Source organism: Patagioenas fasciata, chromosome Z, assembly GCF_037038585.1.
Source record: "Patagioenas fasciata isolate bPatFas1 chromosome Z, bPatFas1.hap1, whole genome shotgun sequence".
Taxonomy (NCBI): domain Eukaryota; kingdom Metazoa; phylum Chordata; class Aves; order Columbiformes; family Columbidae; genus Patagioenas; species Patagioenas fasciata.
The window spans coordinates 38,149,976-38,169,047 of NC_092560.1; the positions used below are offsets into that span (position 1 = coordinate 38,149,976).

Genomic DNA, 19,072 nt, shown 5'->3' on the forward strand with positions numbered 1-19,072 from the left:
CTGGAAAACTTTTAAAATACTCAAACCCTTGCAAATTTTTTTTTTTTCTTTAGATTTCCCATTTGCCACCCTCCAGGTAGACAATTCGGTATTTACGCAATTATAAGTTGGCGAGAGGATCGTGAGACAAAATTGAATGATGTGTGTGTCCAATTGGGGCTGACACCTCTATGGCGAAGGCATTCGGGTGGCTGGAACTAACTGCTGTCACTTGTGGAATTTATTTATTTTATACCTTCATTTACTTCAGCTTATTCTTCACTTAGATCTTCATCACAACTTCTCTAACGGCCCTTGAAAATCTCTGTATTTGTCTCCTTGTCTTTTAAAAGGTGTCAGGGACTGTAGATCAGAAATTCTTCCTTCAGAAAATCTTAGTTCACTGTAGTAGGCCTGGGAATAATTTAGCCCTGCTACAGAGGAGTTAAGAGTGTTTCATTTATGTTCCAGTTAGGCAGAAAAAAAAGAGCACTGCTTAAAGAAGTTAAAAAAGTAAAGTGGGTCACAGTAATATCTCCAGGAGAAGAGAAAAATGAACAGCATCACTTCCAGCAGATGTAGGAGCACTAGAAGAAAACCATTAGGACTTTAAAAGGAGACAGCATAGGATTAGGCTGCTACCCATCTCCTGTACCTCTACATGGATACTCTGCTATTCTACCAAAATCCTGAGTCCAAAATATTTTGGGTTCTCCTATTCTTTATGAAGGACAGCAGGTCAACATTAAGGCAGTTTTGGTTTGGTTTTATTTTACTTTTCTCTACAAAGAAAATAGTCCACACAACATTTTGATGCAACTCTATGTGCCATTTAAACATTCCACACTATGCTGCTGCAGGTTTCTCCTAAGAGGAAAAAGCAGGTCATGAGTTTTCTCAGTGCAAGAGCAATCACAGTTGCCTTGTATCTGGAAACAGCAAATAACAATTTCCAGAGCATTTATTTTTTTTTTGGAGGATTTTTCTTTCATCTCCATGGAAGTCTTTCCTGGTGCTCTAAAAACAAACTGTCTTCAAAGGCCCCAGTATATGTTTCAGCAAGTTCTGCACGCTGAATAAAGATGTTTCAGTGGTTGAAGGCTGTCAATGCAAAACTTGTCAGTGGTAACTAAACAACAAATATGAAACAATTTCTGTAAATAGCTGTACTATCATTTGGAAAAAAAAAAAAGAAACACACGAAGCCACACAACAAACCCCCCCAAACAAACAAACAAACCAACCAAACACACCACCCCACCCACAACCAAAAGCAAAACAAACAAGAAAAAAATCACACCAAAATCTGATAGAACAAATGAAAAATTCAGGGGACAACTTAAAAAGTGCAACTTCTATGGAAAAATGAGAATACCTTTCAAAGCAATGATGTTCTAAACAAGAATGCTGATATATGGAATCACAAATGAGCTTTCAAGGGAAAAAAAATATTTCTAGGGGAAAGTTTTCAATATAAAATTTTCCGTGTTTATTTAATGCTGCAAAACTGTTTGCCCCCTTTTTTCTTTAAAAGAAAAAAATAAATGAAGAGTGAATCTCTCTGCTCAAGCACTGCTTCCACCTCAATTGATCTAAAAGGTAGTAACCAGAATACCTAACTTATATATGGAATCTCCTATTATTATAATTTCAGATAGATATTGCTCATTTTCATCAGTATTTAGCTTTGGATGTTGATGATTCTAGAAATGTTTGGCTGGCCATATTAAATCTATCACAATTGAGTGTTTTCTTCCTCCTTCCACAGCTCTGAAAAAATGGCACTTATCAGTATCGCAGACAGGGAAATGAGAAAGCTTCAAATATGTCCTTTCTAAATATTGAGCAGCTCAGTTCTGCAAGAATTTCATAGGGCCTTGGCAGGTCACACATCTGGTAGGATGCATAGGTCCAAATTATCAAAAGGCCACAGTTGCTGCAGAGGTTGCCACTGTGCAACATGCTCTCCAGCTGCCTGTTGGATCCAGGAAGCAGTCCTACAAAACTGCAACCAGCTGTTTCTGCCAGGTTTGTGAGCCCCTGAAACAAACTGTGATGCAAAGGCTCTAAGTCTGGATGTTCCCAGAACCACTGAAGCACCAGAGTGGTTCAGAAATGGACTTGAATCTTTGATCTGCTGCTGACCACTAAAAACTGGGAACAGGAGTGGAGTAGCAAGTAAGCCCATATTCACTGGAGCCAGGAATATAATTCTCTTCTGTACACTGAAATAAACTGAGCTTTAAAAAAGTGCCTCTGGCAGACATTTCAGTGTCAAAACTGCAGCAGCAGACCGTGGTATATGAGTGTTGTTATAGTGAAGTTTTATAACAGATTGAAAAAAACCCACCTTTTGAAAAACTCACAACTTTATTATGCAGTCTACCGCTCCAAACATTTACTCTGACAAAATACAAGGAATGCAACTTCTCCATAACACTGATTGTCATAACAAATGTAGTAAGTAGTAATTTCCTTTTCATTCACTTTTCCCATCACCTTTACACCTTGTTACTGCTTTTTTCCCTTTCTCTCCCTTTTTGGCTCCTCATAGATCTTTTAGAAACCACAGTCCTTTACAAACCCATCTGCAGAATAAATAACTTTTCATGTGCCAGCTGTCTTTAGCTGTTTCTCATAACAAAGGCCTTTTTGTTTCAAATTATGATATAAAAAACAAAACCCAACAGCAGAGAAGATATAGTAATGAAAATGGTACAGAGAGAACAGCAAAACATTGCTGTGGGGTTTGATATTTGGAACTAGATTCAATGACTTGCTCCAGATACTCAGCAGCACCTTGAGAAATAAGGGACAACAGTTAAGCTGTATGCAGGACAAAACCAGTTTCTGATCTCACTATCACTACTTTCAAATGCAAATTATTTTTTATATCTTCTTTCCAAGGTGTCACAGTGAGCACTAGGTCATTCCATGCTTGCTTAAGAATTTTTCACTGTAAGCAAGCCTGGAGGACACAGAAACATTTTAATGAGATAATCTATTTGGAAAGGGAAGAATCTGTAATATTGTAATTAGAGGTGATGCTTTCATGATCCACTATAAAACTGAAAAACTAATCAATTAATTTTCCATGTGATACCAAAAAGCATTGTTTTCTTATCTGAATTTGGGATATAAGGAAGAAAAACATATTTAGCTACAAGCTTTGTGTTTTCAAATGAGAACACATTTCCTTCATTTTCCCTATCTGCTTCAGGCATGACAGAGACAGCTTATTACACTGCTATAGCTTAAGAGATGGACGGTGATATTTGTCCCAGCAGTACAGTTTACATTTGCAGCAGAGATGGTCTCAATCACATCTGCCCATCAGAGAAACGTCAGAACACAAACCCCAACCCTTGTATTAGCATTTTCACCAGTAAAACCTCAGCTACTAAACTCTAAACATCCAGGTGTATCTGTTCCCAGATGAGACACAGCCCACGCAATCCAGTTTGGCTACAAGTCACAGTGGACTAACAAGCATCACAGAACTGCTCTCTCTGCAGGTATCAGCTCAGGACAGACTAAACAAGTTATGTGGAGCTCAGAGAGAAAAACCTCTAGCTTACCCATGTTTTCTATTCTTGTAGTAGTTTTGGGAGAACAGAGGAGGGAATTAAAAGCTGTTTTGATGAGGAAAATGAAAATAGCCACCACTGGATCCCCTCACCATCTTCCAGTAACCCCAGTCAGACACTGAAAAAAGAGACAGATATACAGCAACACAGACGAGCATCACAGCCTGTTCTTTCTCACCCTTGCACATCTGCATCAGTTCCTTTGGAAACTGTGGTGAGCCCTGTGCTCCTCAGCTCCAGCGCTGGCCAAGCTCAACCCAAGGCTTGCTGACACAAGTCCCAAACTCTGTCACACAGATTCATGATGTGGCCACTGCTGGGCCACCGCCACACACCAATATAAGCAGGTAGATCCCACTGAAGAGGGCAGTGACCTGTGCCAGGCTGCAGAGGGAAGAAGCAGCCCAGCGACTCCACTAACCAATGAAAGCTTGACTGCAGCCACTACAGTGCTACACAAAACCCAGTGCTGCTTAATGCAATCTTTTTGGTATCAAAGGTAACAAAAAGAAATCACTGCTGTAATAGGAATGAAGATTAATTGCTCATTGTTTAGAACTGGTGCCCTTTTAAAAAGATTCTGTTGAAAGACAAAGAAAATAGAAAAGAAAGCAAAACCAGAAGATAAGTGAAGGCCAGTTAGTCAGACACTGAAAGGAAGGAATGGGGCACTGTCTCATCTTCCTTTTGTTAAATAGAAGAGTTCACATGCTGTTTCAGTACCTCTTACCTGGGAAATCAACATCAAAAATATTAACATTTAAAAAAATACAGTGCGCTCATTAGCAGCAAATTACATAATAATAATTACTTAAACGACCATTAAAAATTACTGATTCTATCCAGAAAATTGTTAAGATGTTCCCAAACAGTTCCTAAAACTAGTATCAAATGGTACAGCCCCAAACTAATTGAACAGTACAGAACTGCTTCCCTTACATGAGTTACCAGTTTAGTATTCTGAGCATCACACATTAGGAAAGCTAATGAACAAATCAAGACTTTTTGTTATTTCAGCGCAACTACTACCAGCAAAGGCGTGCTTCACATCTGATGACTAACTTAACAATAGGAAGCTCCAGCACATGAACAGAAAAATGCAGAAAAGTCAAAACTCTTAATTAAATTTAGTAACGCATATAATGGAATGTGCTGTGTTGAAGAACTCTTTCTTCAAATATTGTAGTCCTTTAAGCAGCAGCTCTTGACAGTACTGAATTGTTCAATACCCTAACTTCCTGTTTTAGTGATAGGCTTTGCTTCTAAAAATCCAAGGACTCCACACAAACAAAAATTTATGTGCAGAAGTTTCTTACTGGGTTTGAAAGTGATTCATTCATTAGTATTTCAGAAATATTTTATATTGGAAAATAGTGTCTAGCCACAGAAAACACAACTTAGTGACAAAGTATTTTAGATGTCATACATATCAGTGCCGCACGTGTTCTTTGATTATATTAAAACTAGTATTCATCATAAAATTTGTCTTCAATCAAACTTACAAACTACACAATAGTCTTCAGCATCAAGTAAAAAAATCATCTTTTGCATACTATTGTTTTCTTAAGAGTCAGCACAGAACAACTTTACAACTTCTGCAAGCTACACGTTATCCTACTGCACGCATGAGAAGCGGGATGGAAACAAGACTGGCAAGGCAAAGGGTTTATACCTGCGTGTAGAATCTACACACCCTTGAGGGGAACACAGATAAGGAAAATCTCACTACTCAGAACAGATTCAGTATACTTCTTTTCAAACAAAAAGAACTGTATAAATTGTGTGTGTCTCTGTCTAACAATGGAAAAAATCTATATAGAACAGGTAGGAAGCTCAAGCCAATATTATAATATGAAGGATTAAACTCCTGCAGAAATTTAGAACATACATTGCTCAACAGTGCTTATTTACAAAGTTGTTATTCAAACATCATTGACCATTAACTTTATTTCACAAGCCAATCTGTTTTTATAGGTCTTAATCCTATGAACATTACTATTCTTGTCAATGCACTGCCATATTAAGAACAAGGGATCTTTTATATCAAGACTAACTTTATACTGTTTTTTCTGTTCAACTGTAATGAGGAGCATTGCTCAATTGATGACTTCATTAGCTTCGGCAAATTAAATACTATTTAATTTGTTAAAACACAACCTTAATTCCTAAACTTAATGTGTGGCTAAGAAAAATCCCCAAGAACAGCAGAGCTGTTATCTAGAAAAGTCTTAAGAGTTTTTTGAGAACTCAGCAAACAAACACTAGGACAACTGATATCTTTCATCCTGTTAAATTTAGCTAAGAATTATGTCATGTTCTTCAGCATTAAACATTTCCCATGTTTCTGCAGCTTATGAAAACAAGAAGCCATGGGATTATAAGGCTCATGTAATATAAGAGACTTCATTATCAAGAGTAACTAGAAGGTCTCCAAATCATGAGCATTATCGATTTCAATAATATCTTCAGGTTCCATCTTTGCTTCATGATGTCCATCCTGTAGATCATCCAAGGAAGCCAGAGCCTCATTTGTATCACTAGCGAAAGTCTCACGAGATGCATCATCATATTCTTGCAGGTTAAGCCCTTTAATAGCTTTTTTCATTTTCTTTCCTAGAACTTGTATTCTTCTCTTCTTAGCAGCTTTTTTGTTTTCATATTCCTTTTGGTTTTCCAGATAGAATATTTCCTTGAAAGAAAGCAAACAAACAGAAAGTTTGGCATATCCATTTTATTAGTGTTTCCTAAAGAAAATATAAAGTAGTAAAAAAAAGAAAATTATTACAAATACTGTTCAATAATATTTAATTAAGGTGCACGTAATTGATAGCAGAAGTATGAGGACAGACTGCACTTCAGGAAAATGCCCCATAAATAATTATGTAATTTCTGAGTGATCTCAAAGTGTATGTAAATAACTATCACTTTTTCATTTCAAGTTTGCTCATGATACAAAACCGGAAGGAAGAGGTGTTAGACCAGAGGGTCGTGCTACCATACAGAGGGACTTGTGGAGAAAACACAACCAAAGGTTCTGCAACAACTTGAGAAAACTTTCTTCTGCAATTGAAATTTGAGTCCAGGTTTCACGATGTCTACTCTCACACATTTGTGAACTCCATTAACATCTTCTCTACTGCAAAATATGACTTTACGTGTTTCTTCCATATTTCAAGGGGGAGAATACCACGCGGCAGAGCTAAATGTTGCTACATGCCTTTCTTTCCCTGCTTATTTTTTAAAAAACATAAATAGCACACAGAAAACATTAATGCTTTTTTCCTCCCCAAAAGCTGCAAGTCAAGTGCTAAGGATACACAAATCTGTGAGTTGTATACATGACAACCTCTATGATGACAGGATTACATATACTTTTCCCACAGGTTTGTATGACAAATGATGTCTCATGCCATCAACCATTCAATTTTCTTCTGGGTTTTTTGCTTATCTTTGGAATATGAAGAGCTAGTCTCCTTTGAATATAGAGCTAAACTTGCTAGCAGTTATGAGAGAGATTGAATCACAACATTTTGTGACAGATGCACTCAGCCCTCATAACAACCAAACCAGCAGCAGTCTGGTACTGGCTCCAAAGGAGGTAAAGGCCTGAGCTGCAGCTGAGCCAAGGATTCCTTTCAGGAAACACACAAAGGAGCGTAACAGCACACTGAGCACTGCTAAGTTGTGGGTGAAAGGAGTCTTGTGCTTACCTTTCCCACCGTATGCAATCTGACTATGAGCCAACCACCTTATCCCACAAATAGGACAGCCTGGGTGAGCCTACTTTGAGCTCTCTCTGCTAAACATGCATGCTGTATGGCAATGATGTCTTACTTATCACAGATCATCATCACTGGATGAGCCCAATTTAAGTTTTATATTAATAATTTAGCTTAATGAAATGTGTTTTAAACAGAATTAATCACTTAGAAGGTTGCATGACTAATATGCTGTCTGCTTCACCTTACTTAGTAAGCTAAATTTGCTGAAATCTTAAACTGTATGTTGTAGAGTTCCATTCACATCCACCAAACTGTTATCTACTTAATGAAAACAAAGCAGACACAGACCATTACAAACATCTGCAAGATAAGGCCTGTTTTGCACTTTGCTCAGCAAACCAGGATTCATTTGGACAGAATAACACTTTCAAGGCCAGCAAAAAGCAGCTCTGGACTATGAACAACGTCTGCAGCTAAGGAAACCAAGGGCCTGTGTGAAGACAGTGAAAGAAGAAGCAAGAAGACCCCAGACTCACATATTACTATTGGACTGAATCATCATGTGAGGGGCATGTAAACAGTCCCTGAGAGTCCCAGGGAATTCTATGGTTGGCCCCTCTGCGAAGGCACCCAGCTTAAGCCAACCCTGCTGCTAACTACATCATTAAATTATTTATTTCTACAAACTTCAATGCCTGAGAGTTTGCTTCATGAGACCAAGGATCCAGACTTTGGAGTGAGCTGAAACCAGGGCCCTAGAGGGGAGGTAAGCAGGTTGAGATGAAGAATGATGAAACTTTGAAATCCTAGCCAAGTGATATAAGGAATTGAGTGTGCACATAAAATTCTTTGGCTATAAATACATATAATCTCTTACCTGCTTTCCCTTACCCTCTATGTCTCTCATATAGCTGATGAAGTCTGGGGCTAAGTTTGGATCCAGCTGCACCTAGACTCCTCTCTGAGACGGAGTTTAGGGAGCAAGGGGGTCCGTTCTGAACCTTATGACTCAACAGGAGGCACTGGATACTCCCCTTTGCATCTCTTGTCCCCACATACATCACTCTAAAATGACTCTCACCTGATCTTGCTTGGCATATTTCCTCCATGCAGTAAATAATAGAGTGAACCTTGCTACTGAACTCTGTTAAGTTGCACTTTCCTTGAAGTTATCTAAACATTGCTCTGCAGCAAGCAGGACCCTAAGTCACTCATCTGCAACACACTCCTAGTAGAAAAAAACCCAAAATTTACTTTGGACAATTATCCAAACTCTTGACAATTTTACCTTGATTTGTTCTTCTTTGATGCTAGGTGTGTTCTTCAGCAGGTTTAAATAAACTCCCCCTGGCGTTCTTCTCCTAGTGCCATTCTTAAGAGGGAAAGAGTCAATTAGTACTATTAAGCTTATTATGTAAATGTTAATAAAAACATAGCATCTAAGACACTGCTTTGCATTGAGACAGAATAAAAAAATTCAAGTTCTGCTGGTTTAGGTATTACATAAAACCTATCCTGGATATGTATTATTCATGCCTGAACTAGTTATAAGCAGGTCAACAACCAGCTTGCTACATGTGGACAAGTGAAGTATTAGGTTACAAAAATTTTGCTTTAGAATATGATATTGAAACTGTTCAACTACATACTAGATGTGATTTTGGTAGAGAAGAAACAAAACACAAACAGTATTCTAACTAATCTCACAATTATCTGCAACAATGTATATAGTAGGCTAAATATTCAGAACACCCCTAATGCATAAACCCTATAAAATGTCAAAAATTAATTTCATAAAATTATGTAGATTTTTTTAAATTTATTTTGCTCAGCAGTTCTACAACATATCTGCAGGATTTTCCATTTCTTTCTAAGGTATATGAACAGAATAGGTACTTTAAAGTTTTTCCACACAACACATTAGTTCCATGCTTCAACACTTTTCGGTGTAACAGCACTGGTGCAATGTGTCATACTGAAGCACAAACTGACTCAGATATGAAACCTCTGTAAATTATAAGTACTAATTATCATACTATTATTCAATTACCATTCATAGTATACAAAGGTGAATTGTTACTCCAGTGCTCTCATATTGTATTAAATGTGATAATTTTCTGCTAACCAACAAAGTAAAATACAATCCAAAACTTCTAAGACAGAGGTCAATTTATTAGTACGTTCTTAAAACGGCATATGTTACATACTTTTATCATCCTATCAGCACAATATCCCAACCAAGAAAACCAGTATGATCTGCCTTTTGAATGGCGTTTTCTGATCTGCAGTCAAAGGAACCTGTGCCACCAGGAGTTATGTCCTTTCATCTCCACTGCAAATATTTGTTAATAAATACTTTAATCCTTCATGACACTAGACTGCTTCTAAGACAAGTCACTAACTGGAAAGTGTTTGTTTGTGTGGTGGTTTTTTTTGTTTTGTTTTGTTTTTTTGGGGGGTGGGGGGTGGTGGTTTGTTCTTTGTGTTAGCTTGGTTCTTTTTTTATTCCATCTCCACTTTTTTCTCCTCCCTTTTACTTCCAATGATGGAACTTAAAACATGTAAATTATAAACAAATGCTTTAAAATACTTACTATTTTCTTCTCACTTTTTTTTTTCTTCTGAACCTTTTTTGCACTGATGCTCATTATGAAAAAAACACCCAAAATATAATGAGAAATTGATAATCTAACCATTATGTATTGGATTTTTACCATGATTTGTAACAGAAATCAGTAGTCAGTTTTGCTCTACTGCTAAACAAGCCAATGGTTCTTTATTAAAGTGAACAGATTCCCTTTTGAAAGTTATTCTTCAAGTGTGATAACAGAAATACTGAGTATGTTGACCTCTGATGGCATGTTGATAAACCCAGCAGATAAGTCAGTGCTGTCAAACATCCACCTGACTTACTGAAGCAACATACCAGAGGCTTCACCTGGATCCTAACTTTATAAGCGTTTATTCAAGCTTCAGAATCCTTGACTCTTCCATCTGCCAGGGAAAAGATCCCAAGGGGAGACAGAGTAGCAGATCCAATGTTACTGCTGCAAATCAGATTCTAATCTCAGTACAAAAAGTTGGGTAATTTCCAGGTTCATACATTGCATTGTTTACTCAAATCCTGCTAAGAAATTACATTAGTACTTATAAAGTGACTTTCATGGTGAGGGAAGGCCATGAAACTCGGAGAGAGCCTGCCCGACATGGAAGCTGTGCAACAGTACTATGTAAATATTCTACAAGTTGTGTGTGTGTGTCCCACTTCAAACCCATAATATTACATTTTTCTTACCACTATGAACAGTCCACCATTTTGTTCCACTTCAGCTGTTTCCATGAGCAGTTCAATAGCTTTTCTTTTCCCAACTATTTTTACTACTCGGGCAATTAAATCTTTCTTTGGCTCACAAAGTCTTAGAGAAGGGAAAAAAAAAAAAAAAGCACATTTCTTGTTAGTATAATTTCTGGAGTAAAACTGACCATGGAATTTCCATAATTAATAATTCATTCTGTAGGATGTAAAACTGTGCTAAGATTAAGAGAGTCTATATATGTAAATGTGTTTCAATGGCTTATTGAATCAGATTTCAAAATACCGACCTTCTGAGGAACAGTTTTTTCTGAAGCACGCATTTTTAAAATTTGTTTCAATGAAAGTGCATTGATTCTTTTTCTTCTGTTGCTATGTGAAAGATTAAACCAAGTAAGAGACTGCAAAGATCTGTATGCATCTCTGAAATGAACACATAGAAGTCTGCTGTGTGCTTAAACAGTTAAAATTACAGCACCTTTTACAGTTAAATCAATAATTAACTGGAGACACCATTAAGTGTAAGAATTCTGCCCTGGATTATTTGCCAGTCAGACAAACCTACAAAATTCAGTAAAAAAAAGTCTGTTGATTAATCTATAACCTATAAAATGCAAACATGAAAAAAAATTGCAACGTTACTGTGTTAAATTGTATTTTTTTGTTAGCAACGATGTCCTCACACAGAAATTTTCATTGTCAGCCTACATGAAGGGAGAAGCTTATATAGCATTAATTCACTGTGTCAAAGTATGTACTCCCACTGGAAAACATCATAAGCCCACAAATCAATACCACTTGTCCAGAGCAAGAGTTCATATGCTAAACTCTGTTTTTTTTTCAATGACAAAGCTTCTCATTAAGCAGAGTCCCAAGCACTATAGCTCAGTGGTTTTATACTTTGCAGAAACACAGAGCGCCTGATTACCAAACTTTCTTGAAGATCACTGTTTAGCCTAATTGCTTCAAGGGACCTAAGTGTGCTATAAAGTTGCATAGGTTACAATAGCTGCATAATAGGAGGTGTCTGACCACAGATGTGAACAAGTATTTAGAACAATCAGGCTAGCTTCACCTGCTTCAATTGTATGAGTGAAGTTACCTGGAATTACCTGTTAAAACTCCCATTTTAGTGACAGTTGTCCTAATCCAACCCACTTAACTTTAAACTTTGTGATTAATCTAAGTTCAATGAATGATAAGGTAACGGAAGGTAAATATTTTCTTAAATGTTTATAAGACTGAGGTCTAAATTGTGAGTTATTGGAAGAGACAGAAATGTTTATCAAGAATGCAGAGAACTTTAAGATAACTTTAAGATAATGAGGATTCCCCACAGAGGTGGTTAAAAGTGTCATACACTGCTTTTGTTAGTAGCAGTGGCAGCTTAAACAGTCAAATTCCCACTTCGGGTTCATTCTGGCCCCTGCACAACCCTCCTGTATGTATGCTTTAGCAAGCAGCTGCGCACTGCAACAGGAACTCAACAAGACAAAGGGCAAAAAATGGCACAAAATGGTCAGATAAACTCTTCGATTTTCAGTTCACTGTGTGGGCCAGCACAACAAAATGTTATGAACCCAGGCACGGATAGCACAGCACAGACCAAACAACATTGCTGTGATGTGTATAACCACCATGCAGCTCAGCACCACAACAAAAAGAGGCTTCTGCCCTATTCTGATGAAGTTCAATGTAAAAAAAATATTATTATGAGAGATGTGCTCAAAGTTTTCAAATTTTTAAATGAGAAGCTACTGAGAACTGGTAACAGCATTAACAACTGCCTAATTGCTGTATTTCAGCATCTGGTAATACTAAGCATCACACATAAGAAATCAATAATGATAAGTAAATCCAGGTTTTATTTAAACATCAAGCTAACCATCAGTAAGTCTTGTAACTCTTATTCCTTATTGAAGATAATTTTATTCCCTTGCACCACCAGAAAAGGATTGTGGCAGTTTATGTCAACCTGACTGACTGCAGTCACATGCCCTCCCTCGCACCATCAGTCCAGTGCTGCCAGCCTGAGCTCAAAGGAAATCGTGCAGGCAAACTGGTCTGCAAAACAAATCTGTTTGCAACCTAACTCTTCAAAAAAAGCAACAGGCTTTCGGACAGGTAAGTTTCTGACTCAGCTCAGTGTAGAATAATAGCAAGATTGTGAAAAGAATTAGATGGTGGTAAGCGTGCATATGGATGCAACCTGGTAACCCCAACACTGGCTGCCATAAATTAGCACAGAACTGCAGCTCAGTTTCACAACACAGAAAGAGGAAAGGCTTGATTTTGTGCTGGTGTCTAACCTTGGCACAGCCCTCCGTTACAACAGCAGCAAAATGTTTTCTTAAGACAAGTATGTTCCACGTAAAGAATACGTGTAATTCTGAAGCCGTGCTCTCCAAAATACTACACAGTCTTAGTCAGCTATAGTTTCAAAGATTTATAACTTATGCAGATTTTCATGGTGACAACAGCAGGTGTTCAGTGCTATGAACTCCAAACACGTCTTCACTCCTTCACTTCCTAAAAAAACGCAGCACTGTATCTTTGTCATGAGAAATAGCATTTTTCCTTGCCCTTGTTCTCAAATAATAAAACCATTCTGGCGGATCCTTAAAAAAAATAATTAGACATCAAGCTAGCGGATGCTCCTACAAGATACAAACCACAATGCTCCATTTTAATCCCATAATTTCGGAAACGCACACAAGATACTACTATTTTTTCTAATCTGCTATGACATTGTACATACTTAGCAAGAAGAAAGCTTTTTTCCCCCCTCCTTTCCATCAACAGTTTACCAACACTTAAGGAAGTGAAGATATGCTGTTATTAAACTCACCGATAAGCAATTTCATCAGCCACCTTTTCCTCTGAATCTTCTTCTGTTATCTCATATCTTCCTTTATATTTCATTTCTTGTCTTTCACCCAGCCTATCTTTTACAGGGCGCTTCCTCTTGAGAAAGCCTTGCCTATTTTCTTCTTCTGCTGGCAATGTTTTCTTATCATCATGCATGTATTCATCCAGTTCTTTATCTAAAGTCTCTGCCTCCTTTTGTTGAGATTCCTTCATCAGCTTTTTAGCCAATAAATAATTGTAAGTTTCAGACTGTCTGCTTCTGTCAATACTACCATCCATGCCAAGAATCCCAAGTTCAGTAGCCACCGCGTCCTGATTCTGCTCCTGGAGCACCACACCCCAAATGTTGTTGACCTTCCTGCCACCTAGAGCAGTTTGGTTTTGGTGGCTCTGGCTAAGCTGAAAAGGCTCAGATTTAGCAGGAGGAGAGTTGAAACATTTCTGTCGTTTTCGTTTCCACAGACAGCTGTCATCATCAGATTCAGAAAAGCTTTCGTCACTTGAGCCCACACTTTTGGTTGTCCGATAAGGAACACTTGGTGCACACAATGTAATGTTGCTCTGCAGTGGTCTGCCTGAATCACTACCATCATGTAATTTCTGAAATGAAAAAGTAAATGCCATTAATTTAATTACTCTTGTAAATTAAAAGAGCTATCAAGTCACGTCAAATATTTGATTAGGTAGTAAACTTGATTCTGACTCATGCACCTGTTTGGGAAGTCCTCTATGAGCATCTTTTGGATGATAGTTGACAGGAGCATGCTATGAAACTTCCATATTTTGAAATTAAAATTATTATGAGACTGGAAAAGCTATTAAAGTTCCCAAATCAAATAAAGATGCAATACGCAGCAGTTCTAAGAATTACTGAAAATGCAAATCACCAATCACCACGGCCACTTAGCAGAAGATTATTGTGTTTTTTTTTTTTTTAATGCTATAGAAATTAATATTCTCTCCAGAGTCTGAAAGAAGTCAAAACTAGGCATATGTAACCACAACAGTGTTCTCAGAGACTCAAGTGAGAAGAAAAAATGACCAAAATACCCAAATCCAAACTCATAAAACCTGGATGTTGTTCAACGTTTGAGAAGCTGACAGTGCAATTCTGGTTCAATCAGGACAGAACCAGCCAGGGATAGTAGTGCCTTACAGAAGAACTGGGGTTTTCTTCATTTAAACCAACAAGACACCACAAGACTCACTATGGCTTCTTATTAACTAGGACAAAAACCCTAAATATTTCAACCTACTTCACAAAAAAGGTCCCACTACTACAAAAAAAATTCAAGAAATGCTGTTTCCTGACACAGCTGACAGATAAAACTAAAATATGAATGCCAAACCTGCTCAAATTTGCATAACCTGCAAGAGCACGAGGGTAACATAACCCAGAATTCGTAGTCCCAATTGCTGGAAACTTTTGGTCCTGATGTCTGTGCTAATTTGAAGCAAGCATTTTCCTTACTTAAAATTCTATCTTTTCCATAACTGTTTTTCTATAACAAAGTTAAATTCTATCCTTTGATGTTTAAAAATAAGATCTCATTCTTGAGTTTCAGGCGAAATAAAAATTATTTCTTTAACCTCACTGCTCTCACCATCATTTTGGCGCCATTTCTTCTTTCTCCTATTAGAAATAGTAGAAATCAGAAAATAAAGTCTTCAGCTTATTTTATCATGCTATGAAATAAATGTATTCCATCATAAAATACACTAACAACTACATAAATTAAAAACAATCCCATATCTGTAATAACTTATTTTGTGCTACATGTCCCAGAACAATATTGCAAATAAATCAAAATAACTAAAGAAAATTAAAATCCTTCCACATGCAGTATCATAATTTATGTTATTTTTAAATATTTTCCTGCCCACGCACCACAAGTTCCTCATAAACATACACTAACATGAAAGCAATATAAGACACTTGAAAAAAATAACATTTCTTCAGCTATTCACAAATGCAAAAGAATTGTGAAGTCAAGGGAAAGCAGCAGTCTACACTCTTTGCTTTCACGCGTTTTTACAACTGTTTATTTCTATTGCTCTTGAAGCTGTCAAGAGAACCGGTGAGCACCCTCTTTGCTCACCAAACCCGCTGCCCAGCAACAACAAAAGCCTTCCCCGCCCGCCGGCAGCATGCGCGTTTCCCGAGTGAACGGGCACTGAGGAACACGCCGGTTCCCGGGCCGAGCATCACCCGAAAGAAGAGCCCCCTTACGCAGCCGCCCGGGCCGAGCATCACCCGAGGGAAGAGCTCCCTGACGCAACCGTCCGGGCCGTCCCTCCCGGAGGCGCCGAGCACCGCCCGGTCTCGGCCGCGTCCTGTCGCCAGCGGGCTCGCCCAGCGTCTCCCGCCTTCTGGCTGGGAGCGGAGCACGCCGGGCGGCGGGGCCTCTGCGGCCCTCTCGCTGCGTTGCTCCAGCTGGGCCTTCCGCGGCCCGACGCCAGGAGTGGTGCGGAGCTCCCTGGAGCCTGGGCCTCACCGCCTGCCACCTTCCCCTCCTTACCTGCTGCGGCTCCCCCGGAGAGCCGGCGCCGGGCATGTCGGAGTCCGAATCAGAGAGCTCGCCATCCTCCACGTCGCCCTCCAGCCCCCGCGCCTCCAGCGCCATCTCGCCGCCGCGGTGCCGGAGAGCGGTGCCGGGGTGCGGCGCCGGGCGGGCACAGCCCCGCTGCGCGGAGACCGCCGCTGACCAATGGGGAGAGCGAAGGGCTGTGACGAGCCGCGCGGTGCGTGTCGGGAGCGCCGGCTGGCGGGCGGGAAGGGGAGGCGCCGCCATCTTGTCAGCCTGAGGGCGGGCGGCGCTGCCGCGGTCGGGTGTGTTATGGACCTCCCGACTTGTGTAGCCGTTGCGGTTGTGTAGGTGGCTGGTGCTGCGCAACTACGTTTAGATGAGACCCTGCTCTGGTCTCCTTTACCGCAGGGCCGTGCGCACCTGTCACCGCAGCGGCCGGGGAGCCGCCCAGGGTACCGGCCGAGGCGTTGCAGCTGCTCGGCGCTTGGGGCTACAATAACAAAACGCGAATTAATAAAATGTCTCGTTTTGGTTTCTACAGCAGATTCTTGACGTATTTCTTAAGAATTACTGGAGGAAAAGGTCTTCCTACTTGCACAGTGTCACTGAAAAAAAAAAAGACAACAGAAACTTGGAGAAATGTCTGTTTCTTACTAGTCAGCAGGGGCTAATTGAGCTCCCAGGGCCATCTTACCCTAAGTTATTGTGTAGTCCTGTTTGTTAGTTTATGTGTGACTTAACCCATCATTTCTGCACTGCGAAGCTAATATGTCACTATGAGGGTGTATCTATGGGTCTGTAACACAGGGCACTGATTATTAGGTAATGGTTTGATAGAGTGTTTGATAACCTGAAACTGAGCTACTTGTATATATCACGACAGTTCAATCCAGTTCGAATCAGGCACGCAAACTGTTAAATCAGTGAAAGGACTTCTTCCCTCCACCCAAAAAAGAAAAAAAAAAAAAAAAAAAAAAAAAAAAAAATATCTCAGACTGAGTAAAGCACAAGGTAGGAAAGTCCTGCTGTAATTTTTAGGGCTGCTGAGAATCTGTCAGGCAATTAAAAGAAGTCTGATGGTGGAGTTTATAATTGCTTTCTGTGAGTAATGACATGTAAATGTGATGGTATTTGGTGACACAGGAGTAAAATAGCGGAGATGTGAGAAAACGATGAATGAATATATGCGGTGTTTGACAGGTGGACCAAAGGTCCAGTATCCTCAGCTGCTATAAACACATGTCATTTATATAATTTCATCTGAAGACAGATGTGCAGCTGTAGAAATTAAACTGCACATTTGAATCTCTGCTCAGGGTGAGAGTGAAGTGTTATATTGACTTATATCAGGAGAAAAACCCTATGTGATTGTTATTTCTTCACAGATTTTCATGAATACTGATTCTTCAATAATGGGAAATAAATCTTGCTGCCACATTTTGTCTAAGAACGGATGTTATTCCCACTTGATGTGCTACACAAATGAGAAGAAGTGAAGAGATTGCTGGTAGGCATCCTTTCAGCTGAACTCCAGAAAGTGAGCATTTACTTCAATGATAGACTATGATGGTCAGTGGTCAGCAACTTCCCTTTTGGCTATGCCAATTAGGGGTTCCAAGGAGGTCCTTTGGGTTGTTTTAGCTCAGATTTATGCCAGATAGATCAATTTATCTTTTGTCTTCCTTCAGTAATTCATGTATTTCCTTTGGTAGTTAATATATACACAGTCCCTCAGCTGTGTACACAAAGCAGTGGGGCAGGGTGCAGCTTAGAAAGGCCTACTGTGTCTCTGGGTAGAATCTGAAAATTTTGAGTTGGGTGCTGGGGCTCCTCATGCAATGGTGAGCTAAGCAGAAATCTGCTCATTAACATCCAGAGCAGGGAGCTGGGAACAACTAAACGAAGGGAATGATCTTTACTGTTGCCTGACATCTCAGTCCATGACTAGGTCCATCACTGTTGGCACCATGCAGACAAGCAATGGTTCCATCCTGCCAAATCAGATGTGTTACTTGCACAAAAATAGGAATACAAGACTTAATAAGATGTTGACAGTTCCTGCCTGCTGCTGGAGTCCCTCCAGTAATTCCTTGTCCTTAAATTGGGGACCCCAGAGCTGGACGCAGTACTCCAGATGAGGCCTCACCAGGTCAGAGTAGAGGGGGAGTATAACCTCCCTCGGCCTGCTGGTCACACTTTTCCTAATGCACCCCAGGATACCATTGGCCTTCTTGACAATATGAGTGCAATATGAATATATGAATGCAATATGAATATATCCAATATCTGTCAAACACAAGGATTCCACACAAGCATCCAGTCACACAACACACAACACATGATGTGGGTAACACAACACATGCTCTGCGAATTGTATCATAAAACATCTAATGTATCCTGTCACATAGCATACAATGTGCTAATTGTATCATAAAAGTTAAGGCCTAGCTGTGACTATCTGTGAAAGGACCTTCTAAGACTTGTGTTTTAAGGGCCAGGTCAGGAAGCTCAGTGTAGATAAATGAGGAGGGATGCATATGGAAAAAGATACGTAAAACCTGACATGCACAGCAGAGATGGATGCTGAGATTATCATTATAATAGCTAGTCCCATGAAGCAGTTCAGTGTTCAGGTGGAGTTCAAAACTAAATGAAATGTTAGGAACTACTAGGAAAAGAATGTAACATAGAAAACAAATTTTTCATACTGTGTAAGCCCATAATGTGTCTGCAATTTGTACACTGGGTACTGCTTTGGCTCCTCTCCTTTGAAAATGTAGAAGAGCAAGAAAAACTAGAGTAAAGGGTAACGGTGTAAAGCCTTCAGGAGAAATAAATGAAAGAAGACTGAATAAGACAGAGATCTGTAGAATAGTGGTTGCAATGTTTCCCTTTTTTCTGTCCCCAGGACTTCACCTGCCTGCCATGACTTCTCAAGTGTCATGGAGAGTGGCTTGACAACTACATCAGCCAGTTCCCTTGAGACTGTAGTATGCATCTCATTAGGTCCCATAGATTTATGTATGTTCAGGTTCCTTAAGTGCTCACAGACCTGATCTTCACAGTGTGAGGGAC

The 19,072-nt window shown here is 39.4% G+C and overlaps 1 protein-coding gene across 1 annotated transcript; it reads right to left on the reverse strand.

The window, feature by feature from the left end:
• Positions 1–2,330: 2,330 nt before the first annotated feature.
• Positions 2,331–16,151, reverse strand: PHAX (phosphorylated adaptor for RNA export). Its single transcript, XM_065860799.2, has 5 exons — positions 15,989–16,151; positions 13,450–14,069; positions 10,584–10,704; positions 8,577–8,660; positions 2,331–6,255 (listed from the first exon to the last, which is right to left on the reverse strand). The coding sequence occupies exons 1-5, from the start codon at positions 16,091–16,093 to the stop codon at positions 5,986–5,988; spliced, it is 1,200 nt and encodes a 399-aa protein (XP_065716871.1). The 5' UTR covers positions 16,094–16,151; the 3' UTR covers positions 2,331–5,985.
• Between the last annotated feature and the right edge of the window lie 2,921 nt (positions 16,152–19,072).

Excerpts from the sequence above, each read along its gene's own strand:
- PHAX (XM_065860799.2), bottom strand. The coding sequence starts at position 16,093 with ATGGCGCTGGAGGCGCGGGGGCTGGAGGGCGACGTGGAGGATGGCGAG. Across the intron at positions 14,070-15,988 it reads CTCCGGGGGAGCCGCAGCAG|AAATTACATGATGGTAGTGA; the intron begins GTAAGGAGGGGA and ends TTTTCATTTCAG. Across the intron at positions 6,256-8,576 it reads TCAAAGAAGAACAAATCAAG|GAAATATTCTATCTGGAAAA; the intron begins GTAAAATTGTCA and ends CTTTCTTTCAAG.